Source organism: Branchiostoma belcheri, unplaced genomic scaffold, assembly GCF_001625305.1.
Source record: "Branchiostoma belcheri isolate BF01 breed outbred unplaced genomic scaffold, Haploidv18h27 scaffold40, whole genome shotgun sequence".
Lineage (NCBI taxonomy): Eukaryota > Metazoa > Chordata > Leptocardii > Amphioxiformes > Branchiostomatidae > Branchiostoma > Branchiostoma belcheri.
In genome coordinates, this window is record NW_017804021.1 from 2,198,082 (window position 1) to 2,214,104 (window position 16,023).

The following is a 16,023-nucleotide window of genomic DNA, read 5'->3' on the forward strand; positions in this document are numbered from 1 at the left end:
TGATCAGTGATTGAGTTGTAGGTCCGTCCGGGGGTGGGTTGCTTCGGTCTGTGCTCGCTGAAACTATCTTTGGGTACATGTTAGCCCTTGTGCCGAGTAGCTAGCCTGTGCAGCCCGGGTTTCAGGCTACCCTCAGACGTAGTAGTACCACGTGTTTTGTATAGACTGATCAGTGATTGAGTTGTAGGTCCGTCCGGGGGTGGATTGCTCGGGTCTGTACGCGCTAAGAGAGAGCACCTCGCTGCCACCTGTCACTAGGGAAGGCGCGGCGCCCTAGGTCAGCCTTACTAACGCCCCTCTGATGTTCCCCAGTACAGAGACACGTGTCGTCGGCTGGATTCCTGAGTCCGTGGAGGTAACCACCAGTAGCGAGCTACCGTCTCTCTGCGTGTGTGTGTGTGTGTGTGTTAGTAGCCCTATTAACGGCTCTCTGATGTTTCCCAGTACAGACACGTGTATGCGGCGGCTGGATTCCTGATTCTCTGATTCCTGCTTCTCTGCCGTGGAGCTAACACTACAGTAACAGCAGCAGGAGCTACCGTCTGTGTGCGTGTGTGTGATTACTGTGAGAGAAGGGCGTTACCTTACGGAGTTTGTACCGGGGAGAGCTCGGGATGGCGCCCGGCCGGAGAAACAGCCTAGCCGGGAGATAGGAGCTGCAGCAACCCGCTAGCCTGGCGGGGAGGGGACGGCTCTAACCCACCGGCCGCGCGGAATTATGGAAATTTGGACCTTACTGACTGTGTGTGTACTACTGAGTCTCGTCAGGAACTGTGTGCAGCTTGCGTCCGCCGAGCAGACAAGGACTGTGGGTGAGTACTGATGTCTATGTAATTAAAACTTTTAACCTTTAGTAATAATTGTACAAATCTGTGATAATGTATGTATGTACTGTCACCATAATTCAGTCTTAGGACTGCAAGTGTGACATATGTGAGGGAAATGTCAAATAAACCATTCTATATGTAAGAATTATAGGAGCGAGTAGAAACAGATTAAAAAAAACCTGGTCCCGGGCCGGGGTTCGAATCCACGACCAAACCCGGGCACGTACGCTGACGCTCTAACCACTCAGCTAAAAGGTCTAGACCCATTGGCCAGTAACGTGCCCGATCCTAACCCTAACCCATTCAGGCACAGAACTAGATAGACACGGTTTTGGACACAAAATTTCTGCAAAAAAAATCCTCTGGCATATTGTTCAGTCTATCTGCCCAATTTCTGCTATTTACCAGCAAACCAGTGGAGTATCATATGGTAGCGATCTAAAAATCACAAATTCGTTCCGATCTCTACAAAAAGTCTAACAGTAACACACTCTCTTGGGGCTGGATCAGAGACAGACGTCAGCCTACTTAGAGGGTCTGCATGGGGGGTCCTGATTACGCTTTACGCTAAATTTATGGAGGCCCGCAACGCTTTACGTTAAATTTCCGGAAGGCTGGCAACGTTTTACGCTAAATTTTCGCCTCCTCACTACGAATAACGGTAAATAAAATGACTTCCCTACGAATTACGGGAAATTATAAAGAGGCCGCCTACGCCTTAAGGAAAAGAGCATGCAGACCCTCTACTTACGGCGATAAGTTATGACCAGACGTGTTAGCAGGCCATGGATATCTAGCCTGATGACTCCATTGGCCCACTGATGTATACTGATCCTGTCTGTCTGGCCCCAAGAGAGTCTGGCGAAACTACGTCACTCTGTCTGCACCTGACTTGCTTGCAATATTGCCGAGATTTGCGCCAAATAGAGATGACAATTTGACAGCGAAATTTGGTGCCTATCGACGATCCAATTTAAATTATTCGGCAAAATTTCTATAATATTTCGGCAAGCAAACGTTTTGAGTTCTTGCACTTGTTCCTGTCGATGAGAATGTTTTCTGATGTTGTACTAGAGCTAGATATATGTTGTTTTGCAAGAATCTAGCATTTCCGTCGTCTTGTTACCTCCTTTCCTACTATAGTAGACCCCTCCCCTACACGATTTCCAAACGTTTACTATATCATATATGCACTCCAAATAACACTGTACTAGGGATGTTGTTTAACACAAATTTGACCCTTTTGACGCCTTAATAAGCCATACTCATAAGTCATTCCCTTCTATAGCATACCCCACTGCACGATGTACTACATACATCCCTCCCTAACCTTTAGTATACCCCCATATTCCCAACTATATGCACCCCGCCCCCCTAGCCCTAACGTTGTAGAAATGTTGTTTAACGGAAATTTGGCCCTTCTGACGTCTTGATCAGCAATATCTGCAGTCTCCTGCCCCCTGCACGAACCGGTTACTCCCTGTCCTCCCCCGTAACAAGCCCTAATCCTGTGTTCCGCCAGCCTGTATATTTGTGTTTGTCTGCTGATCTGCTATACCGCTCATGTCTCCCGCCTCAGCGGACCTGCTGCTGTAAGCTCCAAGCAGATCCTTCTCGGTGGCAAAAAGACAGTATCAAATTGGCCAGGCAGTATCCATTAGCCAGAGAAGGTCGCCGGTTGGTGGGGGTAGCGACAAAAAAAACGGCCATCAACGTCTGCTTGGAGATTACCCAAGAGTCAGCTAAGAATGTAGTAATAGGGTACTCATTGTTGGAACTGAAAACCGTTTAGATTCAGTCAATGGTATATCTGAATACTGAATCTGAAATACCTTTATTGTACATTCATGCCACGATGGGCTAGGTACAGGTCAAGACTTAACAGACACATAACAAATGTGTAGAAAGCATACATAAGGAACACACAAGGGTTCTATACTAGGCTAATACAAAGTGTTCTAGTTACTGAGCTAAGACAGAGTGTTCAACTTCTTCTCGCTGTATGTCTGCTGATCTGGTTAACCGTTCACACCTCCCTCCCCTCCCCAGCGGACCTGTTGGAGAACCTGGAGGATTACCAGACCGTCATACCGCGGAGGGTGGACCACACGGGCAAACTCACGTCCTTCAGAGTCATGAACAAGCCCAGAACTAGAACCAGACGCGGGCTCAGCAAACTAGGAACCGACCAACAGGATGATGAGAACGAGCAGATATTTTACATGATAGCCGCTTACGGCAGAACGTTTCACTTGAACGTGACCAGAAACCGCGGCTTGGTGTCGGCGGGTTATGTGGTGGAGAGGTGGGGACACAACGGCACGGTGACGTCATCACGCAGGGGTGTGACGTCACGGCACGCGGCGTGCCACTACACCGGCACCATCCGGGACCTTCAGCATTCCAGCGTCGCCATTAGCAACTGTCACGGACTGGTAAGTACACAAACAAACAAACAAGTACACACTAATAAACAAACTAACAACTGCAACATTCCAGCGTCGCATTAGCAAGTCACGACAAGATAATAAACAAACTAACAAAAAACAGGTACACCGGCACCATCCGGGACCTTCAGCATTCCAGCGTCGCCATTAGCAACTGTCACGGGCTGGTAAGTAACAAACAAACAAACAAACAAACAAACAAACAAACAGGTAGGTGTTGCTACCTGCCTTCCCTGTCTTTTTCGTAATTGATAGATCACCAACTTATTTACATTCATCTTTATTTCATCCACTTATGTATTTGTTATTATCTTGTACTCTTGTTTAATATTTATGGTCTCATATTTATGGTCTCGAGTAGAAGGCTTTATATACGCAATTGTGCTTTTTCCCTAATACTCGTTAAATATATGTGAATAGATTTAAAAAAATAAGTGATCCATCAACATGACGCCTTTAGGGCGTATCAAGAATCGTGTCAGACCATGGACCTGGATCTAGCACGGTTCTAGATACAACAGACGTAGGTGTTACCCTCCACCGTCCACTCCCCGTGATTCAGCTATATTGTAGTGAGCAGACGCCAGTGGGGCCCGACTATCGTATCCAGAACCACGTCTGATCATGCACGGTTCTAGATACAACAGAAATAGGCGTTACCCTCTACAGCACAGTCCCTATACGTGATACAGCTATGTTATAACGACAACTGACTCCGCTACATGCTGCCTGCAGGCTGCGACCACCTGTTCCTGGTTAGGCCGCGGTCTCACGCCCGAACCGCGCCGCTATATTTCTGGCCAGGCGACGTCACAGGTCGGTACGGACCATAAGGGATCAATTCTGGCTTTAGTTTACGGTTAATCACGGCTCGTCGCGTTAAATTTGGAGCGATATTTTCACAATTTCCAGGCTTGTCGTGTTGGCAGGAACACATGGCAATATGTGTCTGGGTGTGGTTTAGTTTCACATATCCTTGGAAAAGGCGCGCCTTCCTCTATATTACTATATCTCTATTTGTCCTGTATGCAGTTAGGTAGTTCTAACGATCTAAATTATATCGTTGTTATAGCTATCATCATTTACACCAACCATCACTCATCAGTTACCAGAGCCAAACGCATGGCAGGATATTCAGTATAACAAAAAAGAATCTTACGATTTGGGAATGAATGAATGAAGGAATGGATGACGAATAAGGGTCAATTTGCTAAGCAGAGCATTCACCAAGGCATATCTACAAGCATGAGCACACAGCCACACACACGATGTAACACTAAATCTTGTTGTTTCCCAAGAGTCAGCTTAGAATGTAGTAATAGGGTACTCATTGTTGGAATTGAAAACCCTTACGATTCAGTCAATGGTATGTCTGAATAGTTCATGAGACGTAACTTGTAAACCACCAGGAAGCTTAATATGCCAAGTACGTCTCGGAGTGTAAGCTGTGTAAGGAACTGATCGCACAATGGGCTAAGCACCACTCTTTTCAAGTACTGTAGTCTGTCTGGCGGGTCCTTAACATGCTTGAGACGTGTCTGTCCTTCAAACACAGACCGGGCGGCTTAATCTATTCCAACAGTCGTGGAAACACTGCCTATAGCTAGTCTCTACCAGACTAACTACGCTGGCTATAGTATATATAGGAGAATATTTGCCAGGGGAGTTTGGCCGCCTTGTAGGTTTGACTGGCCGCGCAGTTCGGAGGGAAAGAACCTTACCTCCCCGCGGCCGGACTCCCCTGGCCGATTTTACTCTCTTTTTTGCCGAATTCTACGACCCGTATTCCCGTAGAAAGGCCTGGTGGAGGCTAGCCTATAGCGTGCACACCGGCGTTCAGGACAAGGCCGGCACTAGAACCTCCAAAGCTCGTGATCCAGAGAGAACCGCGAACCACTTGAACACTGCACGCTACATTTTACTGAGGGGGGCTAACCGGCAATCGTCAGCTTCACTGTGCGGAAGAGTTTAACTAAAAATGCATGTTGTCAGGGAACATTGTAACATCTTCCAGTAGGCAGCTTAAAAAATGCAGCTACAGTCGGAAAACATCCTAATGGTTTTCCCTTCTAACTTATGCCTGAAGCTCCAGGTTTTTTGGACTGTAGCGAATAGTTTAACAATGTTGTCAGGGAAAATTGTAACATTTTCTATTTGGCAGCCCTTAGGCAACTGGAGTCAAAAAACATCAGGATGATTTTTCCTCCGAACAGGAGCCTCAAGCGAAAATTGGCCAAGCGACATCTCCAGTTGTCGCCGCTGTAGCGAATAGTTTAACAATGTTGTCTGGGAAAATTGTAACATTCTTTGGAACGCAACCCCAAAAGGCAACTCAGAAATGTCAGGATGTTTTTCTCTCCTAACATTCTCTGGTAGGCAACCCTTAGGCAGCTACGATCAGAAAACAATCAGCTACAATCAGGATGATTTTCCTCCGAACATGAGCCTGGAGCGAAAATTGGCCAAGCGACGTCTCCAGTTGTCACTACTGTAGCGAATAGTTTAACAATGTTGTCAGGGAAAATTGTAACATTTTCTGTTTGGCAACCCTAAGGCAGCTACAGCCAGAAAACATCAGGATGACTTTTCTTCCGAACATGAGCCTGAAGCAAAAATTGGCCAAGCGACATCTCCAGTTGTCGCCACTGTAGCGAAGAGTTTAACAATGTTGTCTGGGAAAGGGAAAACTGTAACATGTGAACATTCTCTGGTAGGCAGCTGCTCCCAAAAGGCAACTCAGAAATGTCAGGATGTTTTTCTCTCCTAACATTCTCTGGTAGGCAGCCCTAGATAGCTACAATCAGAAAACATCAGGATGATTTTTCCTCCGAACATGAGCCTAAAGCAAAAATTGTGTAAGCGACATGCCAGGTTCTCCGGCTGTTCTGAATAGTTTAACAATGTTGTCAGGGAAAATTGTAACATTTTCTGTTTGGCAACCCTAAGGCAGCTACAGTCAGAAAACGAGGATGATGTTTCCTCCGAACATGAGCCTGAAGCGAAAATTGGCCAAGCGACATGCCAGGTTCCCCGGCTGTTCTGAACTATGTTTCCAGGGAAAATTGTATCATCGTCTTCGGGTAGTCAAACCTCAGGCAGCTGCCGTCACAAACTGTTAGGGCTATTTTCCCTCCTCACAACCTGTGCCTGAACATGAAGCGAAGAGTTGAGCGATTTTGCCAGCTTCGTCGGCTGTATTGAAGAGCCCGGGAAAATCGTAACAGTTTCTGATTTCTTCGTTTTACCAGTAGGAAGGCCTGAGGCAGCTGGAGTTAGAAACACCAGGCTGATTATCAGGGCCTACAGTAAGTGACATTGTCAGTTTTCACAGCTCTAGACTATACATAGTGAAGAGTTCAACAATGATGTCAGGGAAAATTGTAACATTCTCTGGCAGCCCAGAGGGAAATCCTAAGGCAGTTGGAGTTAGAAACATCAGGCGTATCATCAGATTCCTGATTATGAAGCCTAAGGCTAAGCGACATTGCCAGCTTTTCCTGACTATACATACCCAAGAGTTCAACAATGTTGTCAGGAAAAATCGTAACATACTCTGGTAGGCAACCCTCTGGCAGCTGGAGTTGGAAACATCAGGCTGATCATCAGATTCTGAAGCCTAAGGCTAAGCGACATTGCCAGCTTCTCTGGTCTGTGCATACTGAAGAGTTTAACAATGATGTCAGGGAAAATCGTAACATTCCCTGGTAGAAAACCCCAAGGCATGCTACAGTTGGAAACATCAGAATGATTATCAGACTAATAAGCCTCGATACGCAAAGCGACATTGCCAGTTACTCTGGACTGTACATGCTGAAGAGTTTAACAATGATGTCAGGGAAAATCTGTATCTGTATCTGTCTCTGTATAGCCGGTATAACCGCCCTTCGGCGTAACACAGCAGCTTCTGTATCTGTATAGCCGGTATAACTGCCCTTCGGCGTAACACACCAGCTTCTGTATCTGTATAGCCGGTATAACCGCCCTTCAGCGTAACACACCAGCTTCTGTATCTGTATAGCCGGTATAACTGCCCTTCGGCGTAACACACCAGCTTCTGTATCTGTATAGCCGGTATAACCGCCCTTCGGCGTAACACACCAGCTTCTGTATCTGTATAGCCGGTATAACCGCCCTTCGGCGTAACACACCAGCTAAACCCCAAGGCAGCTAGCTAGAAACGCCAGGATAACCATCAGACTAAGCCTAGATACGCTAAGTGGCATTGGCAGCTTCTCCCGTCCTGCCCAGTCGGGTCGTTCCGTCTGCTTGGGTCGGGCCCAACTCGTCTCCTGTGGCTGTGCTACAGAAGTTCCCACATCTATCACCGGTACTCCTGGCACACTGCAGACCCTACAACACGTGTTCCACATGAAACAGTGTCACCTGCAGTAAACCTGGCACCCGGGCTCACTACAGACCCTCCAACACGTGTTCCACATGAAACAGTGTTACCTGCAGTAAACCTGGCACCCGGGCTCACTACAGACCCTCCAACACGTGTTCCACATGAAACAGTGTCACCTGCAGTAAACCTGGCACCCGGGCTCACTACAGACCCTCCAACACGTGTTCCACATGAAACAGTGTTACCTGTAGGTAGCCTGCCCGTCTCGACGCGTTAGGAGAGGGTTCCGAGGACAATATCCATCGGATTGCCAATGGTAACTGTCTGGCAAATGGATACTGCCTGGCCAATTTGTTACTGTATTGCCAATTGGATACTGTCATGCCAGTTTCATACTCTCATTACAATTTGATACTGTCTTTGCAAGTTCCGCTTCGAAATCATCGGATAATTCTATTTTGGGGAAGAGACTCGACATCCTCCGGCCTGGCGTGCAGGTCTATTCTAGCTTACTCTCCAATATGCAAGCAGAGGTGTAGGCTCGGCTTATTTTTGACGTTTTTATTTGGATTTCTTTTTATGTGCTGGTATCTTTTCTTTGCGCCTTCGGGTGGCAATGGTAACTGCCTGGCAAATGGATTCTGCCTGGCCAATTTGATGCTGTCATGAAGCCAACAAAAGATCTGCTTAGGGGTATCATCGTACCCTATTGGTCAGTTCCAACGGCATCGTCGTCTCCTATTGGTCAATGCCATCATCGTCTCCTATTGGTCAGTATAAATGACATCATTGCCTCCTATTGGTCAGTTCCAATGACATCATCGTCTCCTATTGGTCAATTCCAACGGCATCATCGTCTCCTATTGGTAAATGGCATCCTCGTCTTCTATTGGTCAGTTCCAATGGCATCGTCGTCCCCTATTGGTAAATTGCACCATCATCTGCTATTGGTCAGTTCCAATGGCATCATCGTCTCCTATATATAGAATCATCGTCTCCTATTGGTAAACTTGGCATAGACTCCTAAAGGTAATTTCGAATGGCATCATCGCTCCTATTGGTCAGTATAAATGCTATGGAGGCCAAGTACTACTGGCTATAATATATCCGTAAATAATTTCATCAGTTTGGTAAACGAATGAATAGCAAAGTTCTTTCATTACAACCATTTATTTTTCACGAGCCGACGTTTTACTAGATGAACTATGTAACACCTTTAGTGCACTATGCACCATCTAGCATCAGTGCACGCAGTAAACCAGTCAGAATTGCCCTGATGAAGATGACAGACGGTCATCGAAACGTTGGCTCGTGAAAAATAAATGGTTGTGATCAAAGAACTTTGCTATTCTTTAACGCTGTAATGGTTCACACCACCCATGTTGACCTCATGTTCACCCCTGCGTGCACTCTGCTGTATTTTCCACACAGACAGACTGCCGCAGGGGCTTATATAACTGCAGTACATATGAAGGCGGTCTGCTTAATATCAAAAGGACATGGAAAATTTCTCTCGCGCGGTGATCAATCATTCATTAGCGCGGCGTCTGGGGGAGACGTGACGCTACTGTAAAATGTAGAATAAAACCCTCCACGCTTTACGTATGTATCCAGAACCAGGCTTTATCCAGAACCATGAACCGTGCCTATCTAGTTCTGTGCCTGAATGGGTTAGGGTTAGGATCAGGCACGGTTCTGGATACGACGGAGACTATACGATAGATCCTTACCCTAACAAATTCAGGCAAAGAACTAGATAGGCACGGTTCTGGGTATAATAGAGACTATCCATAACTGTGCCTGATCCTAACCTAACCCATTCAGGTATAGAACTAGATAGGCACGGTTGTATAACGGTTGTATATTTTTAAGTGGAAAATTGATATGTACATTGGTAATAGCTTTGAATCCTTAACGACAATTTTGACAGAGAAACATAAGTCAGACTCAGAACGTCTAGTCTGTGAGTGTTTTAAATTAATAAAGCTTGACACAGTTCTGGATAGTTTTGGTTGTATATTTTTAAGTGGAAAATTGATGTGTAGATAAGTAGAAACTTTGAAGCTTTACCGACAATTTTGACAGAGAAACATAAGTCAGACTCAGAACGTCTAGTCTGGTAGTTGTTTTAATAAAGCTTGACTTGACATTAAGTCGTGTACCGGGAACCAGGTGGCATGACGGCAGAGTAAAGTACGGGCACGTTAAACATCAGGAGGAGATGGGGCATTTCTTTCGCGCAAACATCAATCACCCATTAGCAGAACGTAACGTTTGGCTGGTCGCTAGGAGACGGGTCGAACCGCGTAGTTCAGTAACCCCTCCGTGAGGGTCTGCATGTGGGGATCCTGGAAACACTTCGAGAACGTTGCCAATGGTTAAAATGGACTTGCTTTTGCAAACAGTTTTGGGAACCATTTTATTAAACTGTAAAGATAGAGGCAACCAGTGTGTGTGTAGGGGGGGGGGGGCAATTACTTTATTCAGAACCGTGCCTAGTCTAGTTAAAATCTATGTCTGAATGGTTTAGGGTTAGGATCAGGCACGGTTCTGGATAGTCTCCGCGTATCTAAGAACGTGGATTTACGGTTCTAGATACACTTGGACTATCCAGGATCGTGCCTGACCATGGTTCTGGATGAGGTACGGTTCTGGACAACAGCTCGCTACTGCTGACTGCATTCAGACCCTCATCCATACATGTGTCCCGGGAAGCAGGTGGCGTGTGGTTACAGAAATGTTAAACCTCTCTCCGTGTCGGCAGCACCACACGCCACGGCGGGCTGGGGAATGTCACCAGGAGGAGACGGAATATTTCTCTCTCACACCGATCCGTCAAAAAAAAGTTGCTTTCATGATAAAATCTACGTGGTCATGAAGGTTGAACAAATGAGAGTATAGTTTGGCGGATAATCTACTCTTCAATTCATTTCTTTACATTTTTTTTGTTTGATTTTGACATTCTACGATATTGCCTGGTATCTATAATATTCTTTTTGCAACTTACGGTATATATTTTCTCATTTTGCAACTGTTGCAACGACTTACAGCACGGTTGAAAACTTCTTTTTTTTTTTTTGGAAACGGCCGAAAATTTATGAGCGCGTGGATGTCATCCATATAATCAAATCAACATGGCCCAAATGTCAGACGGGAAGGAATATTTCTCTCGCGCACCGATCCGTCACCATTTCATAGCGGGGCGTAACGCGCGCATTTGCCGCTTGTTATGTTATGAGACGTCACAGACTGCAAAGTGCAACAACCTTCCGTACGCATACTAATCTCCAAGCAGATCTTTTTGTGGCTGTAAGAAAGCATCAAATTAGAAAGACAGTGTCAAGTTGGCAAGGAAATATCCAATACGCCACCAAAGTTAGGCTGGCGAACAAAGACGCCAGACTGAGTACAAAAAGCGAACGGCTTGTTACACTCAATGTTTGCACATTTAATTGCAGGAGTTGTTTAAAGCTTTCTAGCGATGATGTCCCAACTGTGCTTGGTGGCAACGAGTTCCAGTCTACGATAGTTCTTGGAGTTTTTGGTTTTTGAACACCTCAATTCTTGGTTAATAACTCTGATATTTGAAGGCATGACATATCATACTGAGCCGCTCCACCACAGCTGAACCTCGGAACTCGACCTGCATACGCTCCGTGCTTGCCGGGCTCAGGTGGCGGGATGTAGCAGACAGGGCGGCCGTCTGTCATGCCGGTTGGCTACAGGCCAGGCAGACGGACTAACAACTCTCAACTGTCACTAATGCTCTCAGGACGGCCGGGCAGGCAACTGTCACTAATTCTCTCAGGACGGCCGGGCAGGCAACTGTCACTAATGCTCTCAGGACGGCCGGGCAGGCAACTGTCACTAATGCTCTCAGGACGGCCGGGCAGGCAACTGTCACTAATGGGGAGAGACAAAGGCATGGAGATCAACCACAACATGTACACAGTAGCAGCGTTAAGGGGCGGGTGGGGGTGTGGCGTATCTGAGAACCGTGCTTTATCCAGAGCCGTGCTCTATCCAGAACCATGCTCATGAACGGTTTTGGATAGTCCACATGTATCCAGAACAGTGCTTTATCCAGAACAGCTCTCAGGACGGCCGGGCAGGCAACTGTCACTAATGGGGAGAGACAAAGGCATGGAGATCAACCACAACATGTACACAGTAGCAGTGTTAAGGGGCGGTTAGGGGCGGGGGGTGTTGTATCCAGAACCGTGCTTTATCCAGAGCAATGCTCAAGACACGGTTTGGGATAGTCCACGCGTATCCAGAACCGTGCCTTATCCAGAACCATTCCTAGACACAGTTCTGGATAGTCCACACGTATCCAGAACCGTGCTATATCCAGAACCGTGCCTGGGGCAAATCTACGATCTTGGATACGGGGAGACCCATTCAGGCATAGAACTAGCCAGGCCCGGCTCTGGATACCATAGCAGGCGTAGAGATCACCCACAGCATGTCAACAGTATCTGTGCGGAGGAGTGGGTGGGGAGGTTGGGTGGGAAGTTTGCCTTGGCCGCCGCTACACTTCCCACTTCTGGTGGTCTGAACCGTGAGAATACCCCAACCTTGTACAGGGCGGGGGTTCCTGTGCTTTGCAAATGGTTTCAAACTCACTTGTCAAGGGAAAGTTTCAGACCCCGCATGATCTCTTAAGTACTTTCTCGCCAATTTCTGATTATTACTAGGTTCTAATCGGTCTAAAGGAGTCTTCTTTGACCACACTAATGTCTTCAGATACTTTTTCCCTTTATTTCACTTCAAATTTGGTCTAGTTAACGAACAGTTTGTCTTTATGAATTTGAATTCGAAGTATAGCGAAGTCCCGAGTGTCCACGAGGTCAGCTGTACCGTGTGAGCTACTGCGGAGAAGCCTGGTGACGAGGCTATCCAGCTGCAGAGAGGCCTGCTAACGAGGCTACACCCCCAGGAAAGGTGAATGCCCTGCAGTAGCGGGTGTTGTTGAGGTCAGCAGGACGGCTTGTCAGGACCGGGAACAGTTTACACCCATCTAATCAGCCGGCAATCACGGGAACTGCAGAGTAGCCTGATGACTAGGCTATTTTCTATACTGCTGCAGAGAGGCCTGCTAACGAGGCTAATACACCCCAGGAAAGGTGAATGCCCTGCAGTAGCGGGTGTTGTTGAGGTCAGCAGCAGCAGGCTTGTCAGGACCGGGAACAGTTTACACCCATCTAATCAGCCGGCAATCACGGGAACTGCAGAGTAGCCTGATGACTAGGCTATTTTCTATACTGCTGCAGAGAGGCCTGCTAACGAGGCTACACCCCCAGGAAAGGTGAATGCCCTGCAGTAGCGGGTGTTGTTGAGGTCAGCAGCACGGCTTGTCAGGACCAGTAGGAACAGTTTACACCCATCGCGGTAAGACTGACACGATGTGTACTGTAGCGCACTCCGGGGCAGGCACGGAGCACAGCGGGCATGGGAACCACACGGATGAACTTTCAGGGACACCGAGAGCGGCTCCATAACCGGGCCTGTCTAGTTCTGTGGCTGAATGGTTAGGATCAGGCACGGTTCTGGATAGTTTACGTGTATCCAAGAACGTAGATTTGCTCCTGACACGGTTCTGGATAAAACAAACTATAGCTACTCATACTCATATGTGGTTTATATGGAGATTTAATAGTTCCGGACATTTCGAGTGACATCTTAACACACGGCTGAACTTTCAGGGACACCGAGCGGGTCCAAAACCGGGCCTGTCTAGTTCTGTGCCTGAATGGGTCAGGGTTAGCACCAGGCACGGTTTTAGATAGAAGTAGTTTCGGCGTATCCAAGAACGTAGATTTGCTCCAGACACGGTTCTGGATACGCGTTGATATTAAAAGGTTAGACATCGAATTATTAAACGATTCTCAAAGCTACTTCAAATACGGAAATGAAAAAGGGCAACTAAAAAAATTATGGGCAGCTAAAAAAGTTTCAAACGGCGTTTGGCTTTTAATAGATGACGGTAATGTGAGAATGTAAACTTGTGGTGAAGTCCAAGTTCAACCCGCCCCGTGTGAGGTGATTTCACAGCGGTTTACCGGGAAGTCACGCCACTTGTAGCCACTTGTAGCTCCCTGCACGACATGTAGCGTGCAAACGCACCATTTTCTGCAACAACCGGCTGTTTTCTGTTGCCCCGATGGCTTACAGTTAGATCTGCGGTGCTGAAGTTGTGACGTAGTACAACCAGCCGTCGCCGTCTGCTTTAAACTGCGCCCAATACGCACTTAACACAACTTTCCTCACTTAACTCAAGTGAAAATGAGTATTGTCCTGTTCCGTAGTTGTCCTCTGTTTTGGTGACGGTATAAAATAAGTTGATATAACTTGAGTGTGCCGTCACCATGTCCAGTCATGAAAATTTTGGAATAAAAAAATAGTGCTGGGTTTGTGTTCCTGACGTTTTTTGTTTTCTCCCCCCCCCCGGGCTTTAGCGAGGCGTGTTCTCCACGGGTACGGGAGAGGAGTTCGTGGTGGAGCCCGCGCGGAACGGGACGGACCGGCCGCCCGCCCCGGGGCACCCGCATCTGGTCTACCGACGCTCCGCACTCAGGACGCACGGCACCGACCCGCCATGCGGGGTTAAAGGTACGTATCACCATGGTAACGGCTAGTTTCACCATGGTAACGTTCTGTATCACCATAGTAACGCACCGGCCGCCCGTCCCGGGACACCCCCACATGGTCTACCGACGCTCCGCACTCCGGACGCACGGCGCCGACCCGCCCTGTGGGGTTAAAGGTACGTATCACCATGGCAACGGTCTGTATCACCATGGTAACGTTCTGTATCACCATAGTAACGCACCGGCCGCCCGTCCCGGGAACACCCCCACCTGGTCTACCGCCGCTCCGCACTCAGGACGCACGGCACCGACCCGCCCTGCGGGGTTAAAGGTACGTATCACTATGGTAACGGCTAGTTTCACCTTGGCAACGGTCTGTATCACTTTGGTAGCGGTCGGTATCACCATGGTAACGGCTGGTATCACCATGGTAACGGTCTGCATCGCCATGGCAACGGTCAGTATCACCATGGCAACGACCTGGCTTAGAGTTCAAGGTCAATATCACCGAGGTCAAGGTGAACTTGAATCACCATGGTAACGACAAGTTCTGTGGTGTTCAATGTCCGAATCACCATGGTAACGACCAGCCCTCCCGGAGGTCAATTTGAGACATGTTCAAATTACCATGGTTACCATGTAAACAGGAAATAACATGTGTAAGATGGATTGGATCTCACCAAAGGTCAGTAGGTCACTGGGGCAGGGGTGAGTGGGGATGTCCTCTCTCAAGCTGGGAGAATCTTATTGGTCTACAGGCTACAGAGGTCGTGGGTCAGAGGTCACAAGTTAGGGTCAGCTTCAGAAGTGATGGAGCAGGCTGGACATGGCATGGGCACAGGACAGGGGTCTGTGGGGTTGTGGTCTCTTTTATTATTTCCCCAAGTGGTAAGAAGTATGTCTATAGTGCCCATCTGTCCACTGTGACCATGTTCTTGAGGTTCGTTGAATATGTTGGACTGTATCTAGCAGTAATCTGGATGGAACTCCAGTTGGTAGAGGATGAGTCATGTTGGCAGCTGACTATTTAGTTTGGCGATGTTCCTCCCGACAACATGGGAGGCATGTCAGCGCTGACAGGCAGGCTGGAAGGCTTTCAGCTTTGACGTTCAAAACAAAGTCAGGTGGAACGTTCTGTGCTGATTTTCTTCTCAAACAAGTTATAGATATGGCACCACCGGTATGTGAAATATCTCTAAATTTATATTCTTCAGTTTAGCAAACAAGATGCTGTACCTTTGAAAGGGGTTATGTCAGAAAAAGGTGATTTGTTTTCTTCAAAAATAAGGAAACATAACAGTTACTGTTCATCCAGTGTTGAGGTTTTACAAATTTCCGAGTCCAAAATTGACCAGTTCATTTTTTTTTGTGTCAGAAATTATATTTCAAACCTGTTTCAGGTCTTTTCAAAATACAATTTTATCAGTTGTTGTTGTAGTACCCAGATGTCCTGCATCCCTCCGCTGTTTTGGGTTGATGTTGGTTCACATCTCAGATCACCCCTCGTCAGCTCGGCTCTGTTACAGCCCTGCACTTGTATAAGCAGGAGCAGGGACGAGTGTTTGTGGATCTTACACTTCACTGTCAAGTTCATGGCTCAGGATCAACTCCGTTGTAGGAACCAGCTGAGATCAGAGTCAATGTTTTCTTTGGTTCAGCGTAGAGTCACTTGTTTTTGTCATATTCGTTTCTGTCATGAAGCTAAAAAGGTTTTCGTGATTGGTAATCTCCGTATTTTGAAAATTCTGTGTACAGAAATATTGTTTTGTGTGGCTGAGCTGTGGGTTTATGTGTCTGCATGTTTAATTTGTCGA

The 16,023-nt window shown here is 47.2% G+C and overlaps 1 protein-coding gene across 1 annotated transcript in view; it reads left to right on the forward strand.

Annotated features, from left to right (window-relative positions):
• The window catches only part of LOC109477508 (A disintegrin and metalloproteinase with thrombospondin motifs 6-like), a 20,950-nt gene extending 6,412 nt beyond the window's left edge, over positions 1-14,538 (forward strand). Inside the window, exons 2-5 of the mRNA XM_019778791.1 lie at positions 445-812; positions 2,877-3,262; positions 14,078-14,231; positions 14,444-14,538. Of these exons, the coding sequence (XP_019634350.1) occupies positions 719-812; positions 2,877-3,262; positions 14,078-14,231; positions 14,444-14,538 (729 nt within the window). The 5' untranslated portion in view covers positions 445-718. The remainder of the gene's footprint in view (positions 1-444; positions 813-2,876; positions 3,263-14,077; positions 14,232-14,443) is intronic.
• The last annotated feature ends 1,485 nt before the right edge of the window (positions 14,539-16,023 follow it).